This window comes from Musca vetustissima, unplaced genomic scaffold (assembly GCF_032173495.1).
Source record: "Musca vetustissima isolate MV318-11 ecotype Yass unplaced genomic scaffold, APGP_CSIRO_Mvet_v1 utg17624, whole genome shotgun sequence".
Taxonomy (NCBI): Eukaryota; Metazoa; Arthropoda; class Insecta; order Diptera; family Muscidae; genus Musca; species Musca vetustissima.
The window spans coordinates 146,096-162,098 of record NW_026876306.1 but is presented as its reverse complement, the minus strand read 5'-3'; the positions used below and the strand labels follow the sequence as shown (position 1 = coordinate 162,098).

Here is a 16,003-nt window from a genome sequence, read left to right as displayed (position 1 = left end):
GTAGAGATGTTTTTTTTTTTTGCAAGAGACATTACAATTCGACAATTGAATACCAAGTAAATTGTATTGGAGGAGGTTCAATTATGTAGGAGGAGGAGGCGCAAAATCAATTGAATATAAGCTTCAGTATTTCGCCACGAAAGCCAATAATTTCTCAAAACATAGTCGAAATCGTTTAAAATTACTCGAAATATAGCGGCATATCGGTTTTAACGACGGTATCCAAAGGTCCCAAAAAACTTAATTACATATCGCTTATACGACTATGGCTATTGCGACCACTTTGGTCTGGCCATAGACAATTCTGACTGTAATAACTATTGTTGCTGGAACTCCAAATTTCTGATTAAAAAGAACATCTTGGTATAGCTGCTTGATTTTAAATATTGTGAAAGGTTTCGCTAAAGTTTTGAATAACGTGATGTCAATAGTTTTCAGTATTGGTCCACGATAATAGTAATAGTAAGAATCATCATTGGGAATAGTGAATATTCCCTGGAAACCAATTTTACACTATTTCTGTTTCGATGTCTTTGATGTGATGGTGGAGCTACGTACTTTCATTAAAATGAAACTAAAATACATTGAAACTAGTGACTGTAATAACTATTGTTGCTGGAACTCCAAATTTCTGATTAAAAAGAACATCTTGGTATAGCTGCTTGATTTTAAATATTGTGAAAGGTTTCGCTAAAGTTTTGAATAACGTGATGTCAATAGTTTTCAGTATTGGTCCACGATAATAGTAATAGTAAGAATCATCATTGGGAATAGTGAATATTCCCTGGAAACCAATTTTACACTATTTCTGTTTCGATGTCTTTGATGTGATGGTGGAGCTACGTACTTTCATTAAAATGAAACTAAAATACATTGAAACTAGTGAGTGGAGTAGTATAATCATACGGAGCCGGTCATATGATACACAACAATCACGGAACTTTAATTCTCTGCGGATCTATACTCCAGCCTTGTCATTATTTCGCAATATGTGAACACTGTTGACCGATTAGATGCTAACATCTCCTGCATATTTTCCGAATCTTGTTTTCCCGATGTTAATATTTACGTCATAAGGTGCACATTTTGCCATTCAATACACAAATGTCTTGGTTGATTTGAACCGCTGAATATTGACCAAACATTATCTGAACAGCCCTTCAAATTAGTTGGCCACGTTCACTTTCCCGTGTGACGTGCTATCACCTGATCATCATCGAAAATTATAGACATCGTATTTGATCATAAACCTAACCACAAGTAAAAATTGCTAGCCATCAGCGGTGTTTGTGTCGTAATAGTTTTTGGCCTATTTCATCCTCTAAATATTAACCAACAATTACCAAAAACAATAGGGGTATTCATTGGTCTGTATCGTGGACGGACGCACATGTCTAGATCGAGACATGATGGTATATGGCCAATATTTCGCGGCGTTACCAACATTTGGGAGCCACTCGGAGCTATAATACCCTTACAACATAGTTGTGTATGGTTTTCAAATAAACATACCTGATTCAAACATATATGGTATGTTCCAGAACCTGCAAGAATGTAAATTTTTTGACTACGATAACAATTTTTCCTTTATGAAATCGGAAAAATTAGTAGATTGTTGCAGTACGGGAACAGACCAATATATAACATTCAGGTTGAAATATATTAATTATTGTCGCTATGATGAAGATCGGTACGGCCGACTTTGGGCATTATATATTTGTTTATTACAGAAAATCTGTATTCGCATTGTTTTTCCTTTGTAAATGGCAACATTCTTCCATACACAATCCACTTATCGTTTAGTTGTGGTGTAAAAACGCCTTATACCATTCTTTATATCAATAGCGCCTCAAAGTATGCTTTATTTTCGTAAAGGTAACTACATATCTTTTAAATAAGCAATTTCATTGAACAAATTATTGATTTAACATTAACTCATTAATATCATACTTTTGAAACGAACAAATTAAACTATATGATAAAGTACTAGAAATGAAAATTATAATTCTATATAAGAATCTGTACTTCAAATTAATTATATAATTGATTAATTGTCGTATCAAATTAACGTATAAAAACAGCAAAAATATTTTCACAAATTGATTTAATTAATTACAACGACACAATGTCAAAAATATATGTACTCAAGTTTCTTGTGCAGACAGAGAAGGCCAGACTGGACAGCAAGCATAATACTTGAGACGACATAATAGATATGAAGTTAATTTTGAGTCTGCTGCAAAAGTTCTCAAACATGTTGTAATTAAAAGGCCAGAGAAAACTCTTTTTGAATGCAAAACTCTCCAATGGTCATTTGCCCCTTTTGATAATTTTTCTTTTATTTAAGAGGGGGTTTTAGCACAAACTGAAAAGTTTTTTTTTTGTTATTTTTGCCATACATACCTATTAATTTAAATAAAATGAGAAAAATCCTTGCTTGCCTGAATCCTGGCATAATGAACACATACGTCCAACGATAGAATGGTAGAAGACTTATTAGTGTGTTCTGTTTTTAAACATTAAATTAATTTTAATTATTATTTGTTGCTGTTGTTCTTATTCTAGAAAGTTTCCATTCTTGGGGTAGGCAGATGATGTCCTATTTATGCATGTATGTGTGTATGTAGGTTGTGACTTGGTTTTCGTTTTTTTTTTCTCGGAAAGGTTGATAATAGGTTGGTTGGATGACTGCCATTGAAGGAGTGTAGAACAGGGATAACAGATAACAGGGAATAATGATGCCACATGACTGACACACTGTCTGAGGGTGATTGACAGACAGACAGATAGACATACATATGTAAAGGGCCAGCGACTTTATGTTGTGATTTAATGATATCAATTCTCATCAATGTTTATGTTATATTTGGCTTATGTTAATTGTTGATGTTGTTGGGGCTGTAGTTGTTGTTGGTGGTGGAAGTGGTGGCGGTGCTATTGCAGCCAAAGGATTATTCAGCTCATTATGTTGATGGTTGTGGCTGTGGTGGTGTTGTTGTTGATGTTGGTATTATTTCAGCGTTGGATCCAATGTTGTAAATTCCAATTCACCTCGCGGCAATATCAGATCGGGGTCTGTAATATATACTTTTGTTGTTGTAATATGCATACATGTTGTGGTTGTTGGCATTTTTGTTAGTATAATTTTTTTACGAATAGAAAAAAACAAATGTTAAATAAAGTGTGAGATTTTTAAGTTGTTAGACAAGTTTAATTAGTTTTTGGTATACAAGTGCAGTCAATTAGATAGTATGTGTGTGTGTGTGAGTGTGCAGATGTGCGTGTGTGAGTATTTTTTGTGGGGAATCAAAGTGCATTTGTTTGTTAAATTTTTGGGATTGGTGTTTGTGCCATTTTTTTTTTAATAGAGAAAAAATACACAACAATATTATAAACCAAAATTAAATAGAAGAGGAATAAACAAAATATATGTCAAGAGTGAAGAAAGAGAGAGGGGAAAAGAGAAAGAGAGGCAATAATGTGAAAACCATATTTTTTCGCAAAAAGTTAGTATAATTAGTAAAATTTACTTGGATACACAAGCATTGAGTGTAGTTAGTTGGCTTCAATAAAAAGTATAGACATAAATTAAAAGCAGTAGCAAAGCAGAAATCATACACACACAGACATATAAACAACACATATATAATAGACACAGACACACAGACAGACACACAAAAATACTCAAACATATACAAACACACACACATATATATTATTTATATAGAACACCCATATCAAATATATAAACCATATCAAACTTCAAATGAAAAATAATATTCCTGCAAATTAATTTTCCTCCTTAGCAGTTTCTGCAGCTTCTTTGCTTCTAAATACTTGTTTCCAGCCAGTATAATGAGAATGACGTTGATGATTTAATGATATAAACTTACAATGTTATTAAAATATAATTAACGCAAACAGAAAAATCTTTTTAGAGATTTATTTCGTTGTAATAAAATATAATACATAATTGAAGATTATGAATAGAATAATAATTGGATAATTGGGGAGGATATTAGAAAACGTGTGCCCACACCAATGACAATACATAATTGGTAATTACAGGAAAATGTGTAGGAAAAACAAAATATGGAAGCTATTCGAAATAAATTACCAAAATGTGCGTAGAAGAAAGCGGTTCTTTCCTCTGAAATCCTCAAAATACTAAAAATTTAAGGGGACTTTTATATTGCGGATCGGAAAATATTGCTATGCTCAGAATATAGATCCACAGAAAGTAAGATTTCCGTGATAGTTGTGTGTCATATGGCCGGCTCCGTCCAACTATACTGCTCCGCTCACTGGTTTTACTTTCAAATGTGTATGTCAAACTCCGAAAAGTTTCGTGTTTATAATTGTAGTGAACTCTGGCGTATGAACGTTGCTAGTATATATACGCACCCACAGTAAAAAATTATTTTTATACCATCCACCATAGTATGGAGGGTATATTAATTTTGTCATTCCGTTTGTAACTCATCGAAATATTCATTTCCGACCCTATAATGTATATATATTCTTGATCAGGGTAAAATTCTAAGACGATCTAGCCATGTCCGTCCGTCTGTCCGTTCGTCTGTTGTAATCACACTATCTTCTGAAGGAATTGATTTTGTCTGCTGGCAGGTCAAGTTAGAAGATGGGATATATCGGTCCACGTTTAGCCATAGCTCCCATATAACAGTACCCCCCAATGTTCGGTATTTTGGGATTCTTGGGCGCGTTTTTCAACCGAATACGCTGAAATTTGGTACATTGGGTTCATATTTGGTACTAAATGTCCCTACAAAAAACGGCCCCATATAACGGTATCTCATAATTTTCAGTATTTTGGGGGTTTTGATCGTATTTTTCCACCGAATTGGCTGTAATTTAGTATTTCGAGTTGTTGATAGGTACCAAATCTCTCCACAAAAAATTATAAATATAGGTAAATTTTTTCGGATAACCCCCATATAAGGGTACCCCCCAATTTTCGGTATTTTGGGGTTCTTGAGCGCGTTTTTCAACCGAATACGCTGAAATTTAATACATTGGGTTCTTAATAGGTACCAAATCTCTCCACAAACAATTATAAATATAGGTTAATTTTTTCGGATATCCCCTATGTAAGGGTACCCCCCCCCCAATTTTCGGTATTTTGGGGTTCTTAAGCGCGTTTTTCAACCGAATACGCTGAAATTTGGTACATTGGGTTCTTAATACGTTCCAAATCTATCCACAAAAATGACGAATATAGGTCATTTTTTTCGGATAGCCCCCCATATAAGGATACCCCCAATTTTCGGCATTTTGGCGTTCTTGAGCTAGTTTTTCAACCGAATTTGCTGCAATTTGGTATTTTGTAGTCGTATATGGTAACAAATCTTCCTACCAAAAATTATTAATATTCACCCCCTTTTTTGGGGTAGTCCCAATAAAACCCCCTTTTTGGTTCTAAGACTCTTTTGTAGTCATTTCACCCTCGGAGGATAGAGAGATAAAAAATTAGAACGTAAGGTTCGATAATGAACTATAGCCGCATTTAGACCTAGCCCCTGATTGGAGGTTCCAGAAGGAGTGGACCAATATTCCCCATCATCGAATATGAACTAAGCTGGGAAGAAATAATAAGATGGGCAAAGTTCGGATGAAATCTAAATTTTCTGAAACGGATTTGGTCCAAAGAAACATGCGGTCTAGAACCAATATTTCGATGAGGTACTGTGTTAATGTGTATACACCCTCATTAGCCATAAGGCTGAGGGTACAATTATCCTTCAAAAATTTCTAAAATTTGTATTATAGTTCACATAATCCGTTTTTAGAAATGTCGGTATAGGTCCCCTTTTTGGTACGTTCCCTATATTTTCATTTCTAGTGTAACTGTCAATATATCTATGGTGGAGGGTATCCAAAGTTCCGGTCCGGCCGAACTTACCTCTTTTTCACTTGTTAAAATTGAAACTAATCCAATGCCTTCGACATATTATTTAATGAAATTCAGGCGCATGGACAAATTTCCATAAAATGTTGTTGTAAGATTTTCCTTTTACTTTACCTCAAATTAGAAACATTTTGCTTGGAAACGTGAAAACGACCTTGAAAGTCTGAAACTTGATAAGGAGACTACATGAAAACATGGAAGGTATTTGACAGATGGTGCGGCTTTAAACCTATTTTCGGTATCCTAAGAAAGAGAGTGTTTATAACACGAAGGCATTATATCCTCGGAAAATGAGAAATTCTAAATTTTGTAGACACTACTGCAGAAAATGGGACTAGGACCTTAAAAATACTTAAATTCGGACTTTATATACCCATGATCCTTTAGAATTTTTTTTACAAATAGGACTCACTAGATTATATAAAATGTGCGGACATTTTTTATTTGTGCTTCATCAAAAATTTTACCTATATTGAAAATTTTCGGCCAGGATGGGTTCGGTTATCCAATAGACCTAAATGCCACATAATAGTAACATATTCGGCTAGGTCCTCTTGCCACGTGAGGAAACTGTATATGGATATTTTGTATTTTGGGAGAGCGCTTAATTTATCGCCAATTCGATAGGAAATTGGGATCTTAAACACCTAAAATGGGATATTGGACCATGAGCCTCATATTTATTTTATTTATCCCTGGAAAAATTGAAATATATCAAATTATTCATATTTTATGTGGGTGCTATATCAAATCGAGATATATGCTGGCTTTTTCTGAGAGGAGGTCTTCTATATTTTGATAACACAAAATGCAATATTAAAGGGATTTCGATTGAAAAATTAGGCTTTATGAAGGATTTTAATGTGTCAAAACTGAAAATGTTATGCGTATAACCTAGCACCCTTTGAGAGGCTCTTCAGATCCATAATGGTTCCACCCCATTTATGGTATTTATGCCAAAATACGGATATATATTGACAACAATCTGACATGAGGTATTTCTTTTTAAGAGAACCCAAAATAACACTCATCACGGAAAAAGTTAAAAAAAAAAGAAAAATAATCGAAACACCTTATAAAGGATCTGTACCAAATAGTGTACCTTTACCCAATAATTAATAATAAAATAAGGACTTATTATAAAAAATCGACATATAATTACCAGACAGACAAAATAGATATATATCTATTGCATATGTATTGTGTGGTGTTTCAAAATCTTAAGACAAAACATAACCTAGTTATATAGGGTATAGTGCTAAACAAAGCCCGCTGAAACCTCCAGTCCTCAAGAGTTATAGTCTGTATGCAATACGTTTTATGTGCTTTGAGAAATCGACGAAAAATCGTTTATAGATGATGGCATTGAATGAAGAAAAAATAAATATTAATGAATAAATTAAATATTTTCTTAAGAATAACATCAGCAAATGTTTCATAAGTACCGAACAACAATCATAAGAATTTTCCTACGGGCCCTTCTAAGAGCAATCTATTAATGTTGTTGTTGTAGCAGCCCTATTGCTTTTACACAACGGGCTGAGGTGCCAGACGTTTGCCGAGCAAGACTCGGGTCGTTTCGGACCGTAGACCCCTCTGTCGTGGAAACGAAGAATCTATTAATGATTTATTCTAATTCACTCGTAATTTCCTTATGAGAAAATCAAATCTCGCCAACGAGCATGACATTATGACATTCGCGGAGATCGAATGCTATGCACAAAATTAATATCTATTTTGGATTGGCAAACTCTGATCAATACAATCCTCAAAAAGCGGTTACTATTTAAGTGTTACTCACAGTTAAATAATTACAGGACCACAAAAGTAATTCTGTTCAGTCATAATTTTCTTCTATGCGCAATACTCTTTGCCCTCCCCTTTTGACACTATTTTGTTCATTTTACCATTCATCTTGTCCCTCTGCCACTCTTTTATACTCCCTTCACCATAATGGACAATAATTCCCCCTTTTTGTTTTAATTCCACATCACCATCATCACCAAAAAGTCTTAATTAACTATCTTAGAATTCTAATAAAAATGATTTTAACTCTCCGATTCATTTACCAAGAATTGGATTTATTCCCTACCCTTTCCCCCCATCCTGCAACAACCAAAAACAAAAATTTATCAACATGAAAAGTCTTATAAAACGATTTATCATCTTTTCACATTTAATTACACAAAACTTACTTAAGTTTTAGACAAGGTTTAACATTTCATTGTGGTTTCTTGGCCTTCATCTGCTATAGAAATATGACTCTCTCTGTGTGTGTGCGTGTGCTTAGTTGAATTTCGTCTGAATGATTGTTGCTGTTGTTGCCGGCCTCCCTAAAGGCAATTCAAATGATTTTTGCCATAGTACAACCGAACGAACAGCTTTTGCCATGATGACTGTTGTTTAATTAAAATTCATATAACGCCTTGATATTAATTATCGAAAACGTCTTATGAATAATTGAAAAATGTTTTCGGTTCTTCGGTGCTGAGAGACTCAGCTGGAGGGGAAGTTGTTGGAAAAATAAAAAGGAAAGAGTTATTAGCCATAGGCATTTTATATGCTGGCCTTAACTCTCTTGGTCTGCTGGATAAAATTTAAGCTTTCAAATAGTTTTTAAACTTCAGCCTTTTTGATGGATTTGAAATTGTTGGAAATTCATTCTCGGGAGACTGGTTTTTGTTGTCTTTGTATATTTCGACCACAAAATGAATTGTCTGCCATGTTGGTGTCTCTGTTTTAGTGTGTATACAAAGTGACCCTCCACTTACCGGCTATTCAGACCGGAATGTTGTTGTTGTTCGTGTGTTTTGTTAGGTAAAGAATGCCAAACAGAGAATGTATATACTTTAACACTACTTGAGGATATGTGGTAGTGTGCGTTTCCGTAGGGGACACTTATGTACTTGACAAACATGAAGAGTGTAGTGCAGCAGCAGCAACAACAACATCAACACAATGAGACGGCAACAATTACATTCGCAGTAGGGAGGGTATAAACAAAAAGGATATTCTATGAGGTCTGAACAAAAATGAGATTTTCTTTTACAGCGTCCTGCATTGACAGTAAATATTCTATGGGGTATTCTATAACTAGGAAATATTGAATAGAGAGAAGACATCTTATGGAGTCTTTCAAAGGAAGAAGATCAGCTATAAGGTCTAAACAAAAATGAGATTTTCTATTATGGCGTCCTGAATTGACAGTAACAATTCTATGGGGTATTCTATAACTAGAAAATGTTGAAAAGAGAGAAGACATCTTATGGAGTCTTCCAAAGGAAGAAGATCAGCTATAAGGTCTTTTATAGGTAAAAGTTATCAGGTCATCTACAGATGGAAGAATTTTTATGAGCTGTTGTGTAAAGAAAATATCAGCCATAAAGACTTCTATGCTAACAGTTTATTTTATGAGGTAACATTACTCCGAATAATATATCTCTTAAAAGACAAAATTACAATTTTCCATTCTTTTGTATGCAACAGGGTGGAGGTCAATATCACCCTAAGTGGCAATATAAAATGCAACTTTGTAGCCAAAAAACTACCAATTTACTTCAACAAGACACCCTCAAGATAAACCTAACATACACACATCTCAACTAACTGTCCTGCAACCTAGTCTTAAACACAAACACCAACAAAATCAAATAATTATCAGACACTTGCAGACTATTCTCAAGGTAACCAGAAGTGCGATAGTGTGTGTGTGTGTCCCTGTTTGACACACTCACAATGCCAGAGGAGTTCACTATTTTGTCGTAAAGAATATTAACATGTTCATCAAATGACACCTTCATCAAACAGCAACAACAATATAAACTAAGACACACATACACACACATATACTCTTATTTTTATGTATAAAATTTGTTTTCAAACTATACACTGGTGTTGCTGAGACACACATATATGTGAGTGTTATGCGTGTATGTCACTCACTCACACACTTCGAAGTTTATCCACATTTTATAGAGCTTCATATGGATTCATAAAAGTTAAAAGCATTTTGCAATTATGGCCAATTAAAGCCACAAGAGTACTTTGTGGCAACATTACTAACAAAAACAACAACAACAACAAGAACAACAAAAAGAAAGAAAAACTTAACATTTAACAAGCTCTGTTTAAAGTATACCAGGAAGTATATTCAACTTGCAGACGTGGCTACAGAAATTTTAATAGGAAAGAAGGAGGGTGAATTTGAACCCAAAAGATGAGAAATAACTTGAGTTTTTTAATCCTGGAAGAAAACATATTCTTAAAAATCCACACCTAATAATAGGCATTGAAAAATATATTTTTTTAAATCCAAGCATAATAATACGCCTTCATTATACCCTTCACCACACTGTGGTACACGGTACTATGTCTTTGTGCATATGTTTGTAACAGACAAAAGGAAACAAGATAGACACATGGTTCCTTTTGAGAATATGAATAGAATCACTTTTTAAGTCGATTTATGCATGTCCGTCCGTCCGTCTGTCCATGTTAAATTGTAAACAAAGTACATGTCGCATTTTTGATTCGAATTGTATGAAATTTGGCACAGCTCATTTATTTGGCCCAAGGACGAACCCTATATAGTTTCGCCCGATTTAAGGTAAATGGTGCACCAAAGTCCCTATATATCAATCGATTTGCACGAAATTTGGCACAGCGTACTGAATTAAGTATAGAAAGATGTGTGTTAAATTTCGTAAAAATCGGTTCAGATTTAGATATAACTTCCATATATATTTTCGTCCGATTTCATGTAAATAGTGCACCAAAGACCCTATATATCCTTCGATTTGCACGAAATTTGGCACAGCGTACTGAATTAAGTCTAGATCGATATGTGTTAAATTTCGTAAAAATCGGTTAAGATTTAGATAGAGCTCCCACATATATTTTCGTCCGATTTTATGTAAATGGTGCACCAAAGTCCCTATATATCGTTCGATTTGCACGAAATTTAGCACAGCGTACTGAATTAAGTAGAGTTTGATGTCTGCGATGTTTTGTTGAAATCGGTTCAGATTTAGATATAGTTCCCATATATATTTTCGTTCGATTTCATGTAAATAGTGCACCAAAGACCATATATATCCTTCGAATTGCACGAAACGTGGCACAGCGTACTGAATTAAGTATATAACGATATGTGTTAAATTTCGTGAAAATCGGTACAGATTTAGATAGAGCTCCGATATATATTTTCGTCCGATTTTATGTAAATGGTGCACCAAAGTCCCTATATATCCTTCGATTTGCACGAAATTTGGCACAGCGTACTGAATTAAGTCTAGAACGATATGTGTTAAATTTCGTGAAAATCGGATCTGATTTAGATATAGATATATCGTCCGATTTTATGTAAATGGTGCACCAATGTCCCTATATATCCTTCGATTTGCTCGAAATTTGGTTATATAAGTAAACCAGTGAGCGGAGCAGTATAGTCGGACGGGACCGACCATATGATACCCTACACAACTTCCACGAAACTATAACATTCTGTGGTTCTATATTCTGAGCTTGGGCAATATTTCGCGATATTTGCACCCTCTTGACCGACTAGAGGTCAACAAATTTTACAAATATTAAGTACAGCCCTTCTAATCACTTGTTCAGATTCACTGTGTGTTGTGTTGTGATGTTCGGCTTTCAATTTTGGCCTATAGATCGACTCGAAAAAAAAAAATCAAAAAATAAGTTTTCGGTCCATTTCATCCCAAAATTATTACCTGATCATCACCGAAAATTATAGGCGTTGTCGGTGACCATAACTTAAACCTCATGGAAAATTTCGAAGCGATCAACGCTATATTTCCGCCCTCTAGTGTGGTAATGGGTTACTAAATAATATATGAATACGTAAGCACCTGTAAATATTTATGTGTAAGTCCCGCATCCGAGTACATACGACAATATAATTGGTATCAATTTAAAGGTCAACCACTCCTCTTGAACATACTATCAACTTCTTGGGTCTAGGACCTTCAGTTGCAAATGTATACAACATAGAATACAATTTTTGTATTTTTTCACACAAAAGTCAGAGTCCAGTTGACCCGCTAAATATTGACCGCTGTTTATCAAAACAGGCATATTTATTATTTGGCCCGATCCCCTTCTCCGTGCAAAAATTCGCGGTGTTTGGGTCAAAATTTGCGGCCTCTGGAGCGATCAAAAAAATCGACAAAAATAAAGTTTCATCCCCTAAATATTAACCGATCTTTTCCAAAAACAATAGGGGTCTTCATTGGCCAGAACCCATCCTACATGCGTGAATATTGGTCCATAACTGTGGCCTGTATTGTGTTAACAAATTATAATGGACAGACTGACGGACACACATGTCTAGATCGACTTAGCTAGTCGAGATATGACGATCGGTATACTTAAAGGTGGCTCTAGGATAAATATTTCGCGGCGTTACAAACTTTTGAGGCTGCACAAAGCTATAATACCCTGACAACATAGTTGTGTAGGGTATAATTAAGAACTCAAAATGTGGCCGAATGCACAAAACATACTGAAATAAATGTAACCTAACATGTGACAAGTTTCGATGAAATCGGTTTGGATTTCGATATATTGCTTTAAATGTATTTACATAATTTTGTCCCATTGTAAGAAGCAACTCTATATGTGAACAAAATTTAGTATAGGTTGCAGAATGACATGTTTAATTTCATGTTAATGGTCCTTCAAAAATGCGACGTCTGTTAGGATTCCATCTGTTGAATATACCCAAGATACCCTTCACCACATCTTCTAGGCGGCCCCGTTCGACTTTACTACTTTCCTTACTGTTTTTTTTTTTTCAAAAAATCCAATCCTAACAATAAGCCTTCAATTTTGTTACCTAAAAATCCAAGCCTAACAATAAGCTTTCAATTTTGTTTTCTAAAAATCCAAGCCTAACAATAGGCTTTTAGTTTTTTTCTAAAAATCCAAGCCTAACAATAGGCCTTAAGTTTTGTTTTCTAAAAGTCCAAGCCTAACAATAGGCCTTCAATTTTGTTTTCTAAAAATCCAAACCTAACAATAGGCCTTCAGTTTTGTTTTCTAAAAATCCAAGTCTAACAATAGGCCTTCAAGTTTTTTTTTTCTTCAAAAAATCCAAACCTAACAATAGGCCTTTAGTTTTGTTTTCTAAAAATCCAAGCCTAACAATAGGCCTTCAATTTTGTTTTCTAAGAATCCAAGCCTGGGATATAGGCCTTCAATTTTGTTTTCTAAGAATCCAAGCCTAGGATATAGGCCTCCAATTTTTTCTAAAAGATCCACGCCTAATAATGGGCTTTGAAAAAAATATTTTGTAACTATCCACGCCTTCTAATATACCTTGAAAGAATATTTTTAAAACTCCACGCCTAATAATAGTCCTAGAAAAATATATATATTTTTTATGTGCTCGCCCCACGATTTGTGATAAACCCTGAAAAATAGTTTTTAAAAATTCACACCAGTAGCCCTTTAATGTTTTCGTTTAAAAATGTACGTCTTGAAAATATTTCTTTTGAAATCTACGAGAATATATAGTTTATAGAATACTGACTTCAATAAAAATCTGCAAAATTTTTTGCAAAATTTTTTTACAAAACAACATATGCACACATACACACACATAGAAAGAAAACGAACACTTAGACATATAATAAAATTAAAGACAGTACAATAGATGCAACAATATCTACCAATCAAAAGAAAAATACCACACAGAAAAACTTAAGATATTTTAAAATCACACACACACCCATATGGACCCAAATAAAAAGGGAAATATGTTAAAAATTTAGCAGAAAAAAATATAATTTAAATTATAAATATTTGTTAAAAGATGTTAATAATTTTGTTGGTTTCACTTAAAAATTTGCTTGCATTTACAATTTTCTAAACATCACTGCCATTAATCCAAAGTTTAACGCCTCCATTGCCCGTTCGCACGGGCAAATATCGTTTCGACCAAGCAGCAGCATTTAAAGCATTCGGCGTTGTTGCATTACCCGGCAATGTTATTTTCTGGCAATTCATGCTGGTAGTGGTGGCACTGGCCGTACCAGTCGTTGCATTGGGATAAGGATACAAAGCATACCAATTAGCCGATGAAGAAGAATTGTGGCAATCGAGCAAGGGCAACAATACATCGCCTAGTTGAGGGAGCGGGGGGAAGGAAATGTTTTAAAAATAAATTTTTAAATTTTCATCAGAAGAAAATATGCTAAAGTTTTTTGTTTTTGTTTTGTAGTTTAAGTTAATTTAATTTTGATTTGATTTATATCAATAAAACATTAGGGTGAAGTAAAGAATTTGTCAGATAGTTACAGATAGTGAGAGGTGTAGAGAGAAATTAGTTTGTTAGCCATGTTAAGAGAAGGATGTTTTAATTTATTACTGCTACACAAAATGTTTATTAGATCGGGGTTTAGTCGAGAAGTCATGGCATTTGAAGTGAAGAGACTACGTTCTACAGATTTCTATATCTAGTTAGTATTTGTTTTTCATATTGTGAATTGGTTAATGCAAAGGGGGGGAGAGATAGTAGCTACTTTTTTTATTTATATTTTTTTTTGAGTTAATGGTTAGAATGTTTAGTTGATTGTACAAAGGGGTTAATGAATGTTTTTTAAGGGGTTAAGAGAATTATCGGAAGGAAGTCAACTATATGCAATAGGGATATTTTAATTTTGTCTGCTTCAGAAAATTTCACACAAAGTTCATGAAAACACAAAACATTCTAAACTGATCCTTAAAAACATTTTTATACCCTACACAACTATGTTTGTCAGGGTATTATAGCTTTTGCAGCCCCAAGAGTTTGTAACTCAGACCCACCTTTAAGTATACCGATCGTCATATCTCGACTAGCTGAGTCGATCTAGACATGTGTGTCCGTCTGTCTGTCCGTCTGTCCATTATAATTTGTAAACACGATACGGGCCACAGTTATGGACCAATCTTCATGAAATTTTGCATGTAAGATGGGTTCTGCCCTATGAAGACCCCTATTGTTTTTGATAAAGATCGGTTAATATTTAGGGGATGAAATGGACCAAATATTAAATTTTTGTCGGTTTTTCTGGCCGCTCCAGAGGCCGTAATTATAGCCCGAACATCGCGAAATTTTGCATGGAGAAGGAGGTCGGGCCAAAGAATAGGCATGGCTGTTTTGATAAAGATCGGTCAATATTTAGCGGGTCAAATGGACCCTGACTTTTGTGTGAAAAATTACAAAATTTGTATTCTGGGGCATATATATTTACTCCCGAATGATATAGACCCGAGGTGTTGATAGCATATCCAAGAGGAGTGGTTGGCCTTTAAATTGATACCAATTACAGTTATGTATCTACTCGGATCTGGGAGTTACACTCAAATATTTATAGGTGCTTACGTATTCAAATATTATTTAGTATTCCATTACCACATTAGAGGGCAGAAATATCGCGCTGATCGCTTTGACATTTTCCATGAAGTTCCAATTATGACCAAGGATAACGCCTACAATTTTCGGTGATTATCACATAATAGTATTGGGATGAAATGACGGAAAACTTAATTTTGTGTGTGTTTTCGAGTCGAATATAATTCGAACATCACAACACAACCCACCGTGAAGGGAATCTGGATAAGTAATTAGAGTAAGTGAGTATTCGAAAATGTAAGGAAGAGGAGCTGTTGACCTCTAATCGGGCAAATATAATATTACCCTGACTCGGAATAAACATTCGCCGGGAGTTAGAGTTCTGTGGTAGTTGGGTAGGGTATCGTATGGTCGGCCCCGTCCGACTATACTGCTCCGCTCACTGGTTTTATTTGTCCTCGAAAAAATATAGTTTAAATCAGTAAGGAAAGTAGTAAAGTCGGACTGGGCCGACTATATGATACCCTTCACCACATTGGTATATATATATATACTATCAATCCATACATATATTCTGAAACCTATGCTAAGTTTCATTTCATTTGGGCAGATTTATAGTCGTATAATAGGACAAATTTATGTAAATCGATTTATAGCACACTTGATACACGCTATTCGGTATGCCGCACTGTTTCAAATTTAATCTCAATCAGGCA

At 34.5% G+C, this 16,003-nt stretch overlaps 1 protein-coding gene across 1 annotated transcript in view; it reads right to left on the bottom strand.

Annotated features, from left to right (window-relative positions):
* Positions 1-2,966: 2,966 nt before the first annotated feature.
* Positions 2,967-16,003, bottom strand: part of LOC133338837 (hemicentin-1) — a gene marked incomplete at its 5' end in the record, with an annotated part of 155,827 nt that continues 142,790 nt past the window's right edge. Inside the window, one exon of the mRNA XM_061546945.1 lies at positions 2,967-3,075. Coding sequence (XP_061402929.1) covers positions 3,011-3,075 — 65 coding nt within the window. The remainder of the gene's footprint in view (positions 3,076-16,003) is intronic.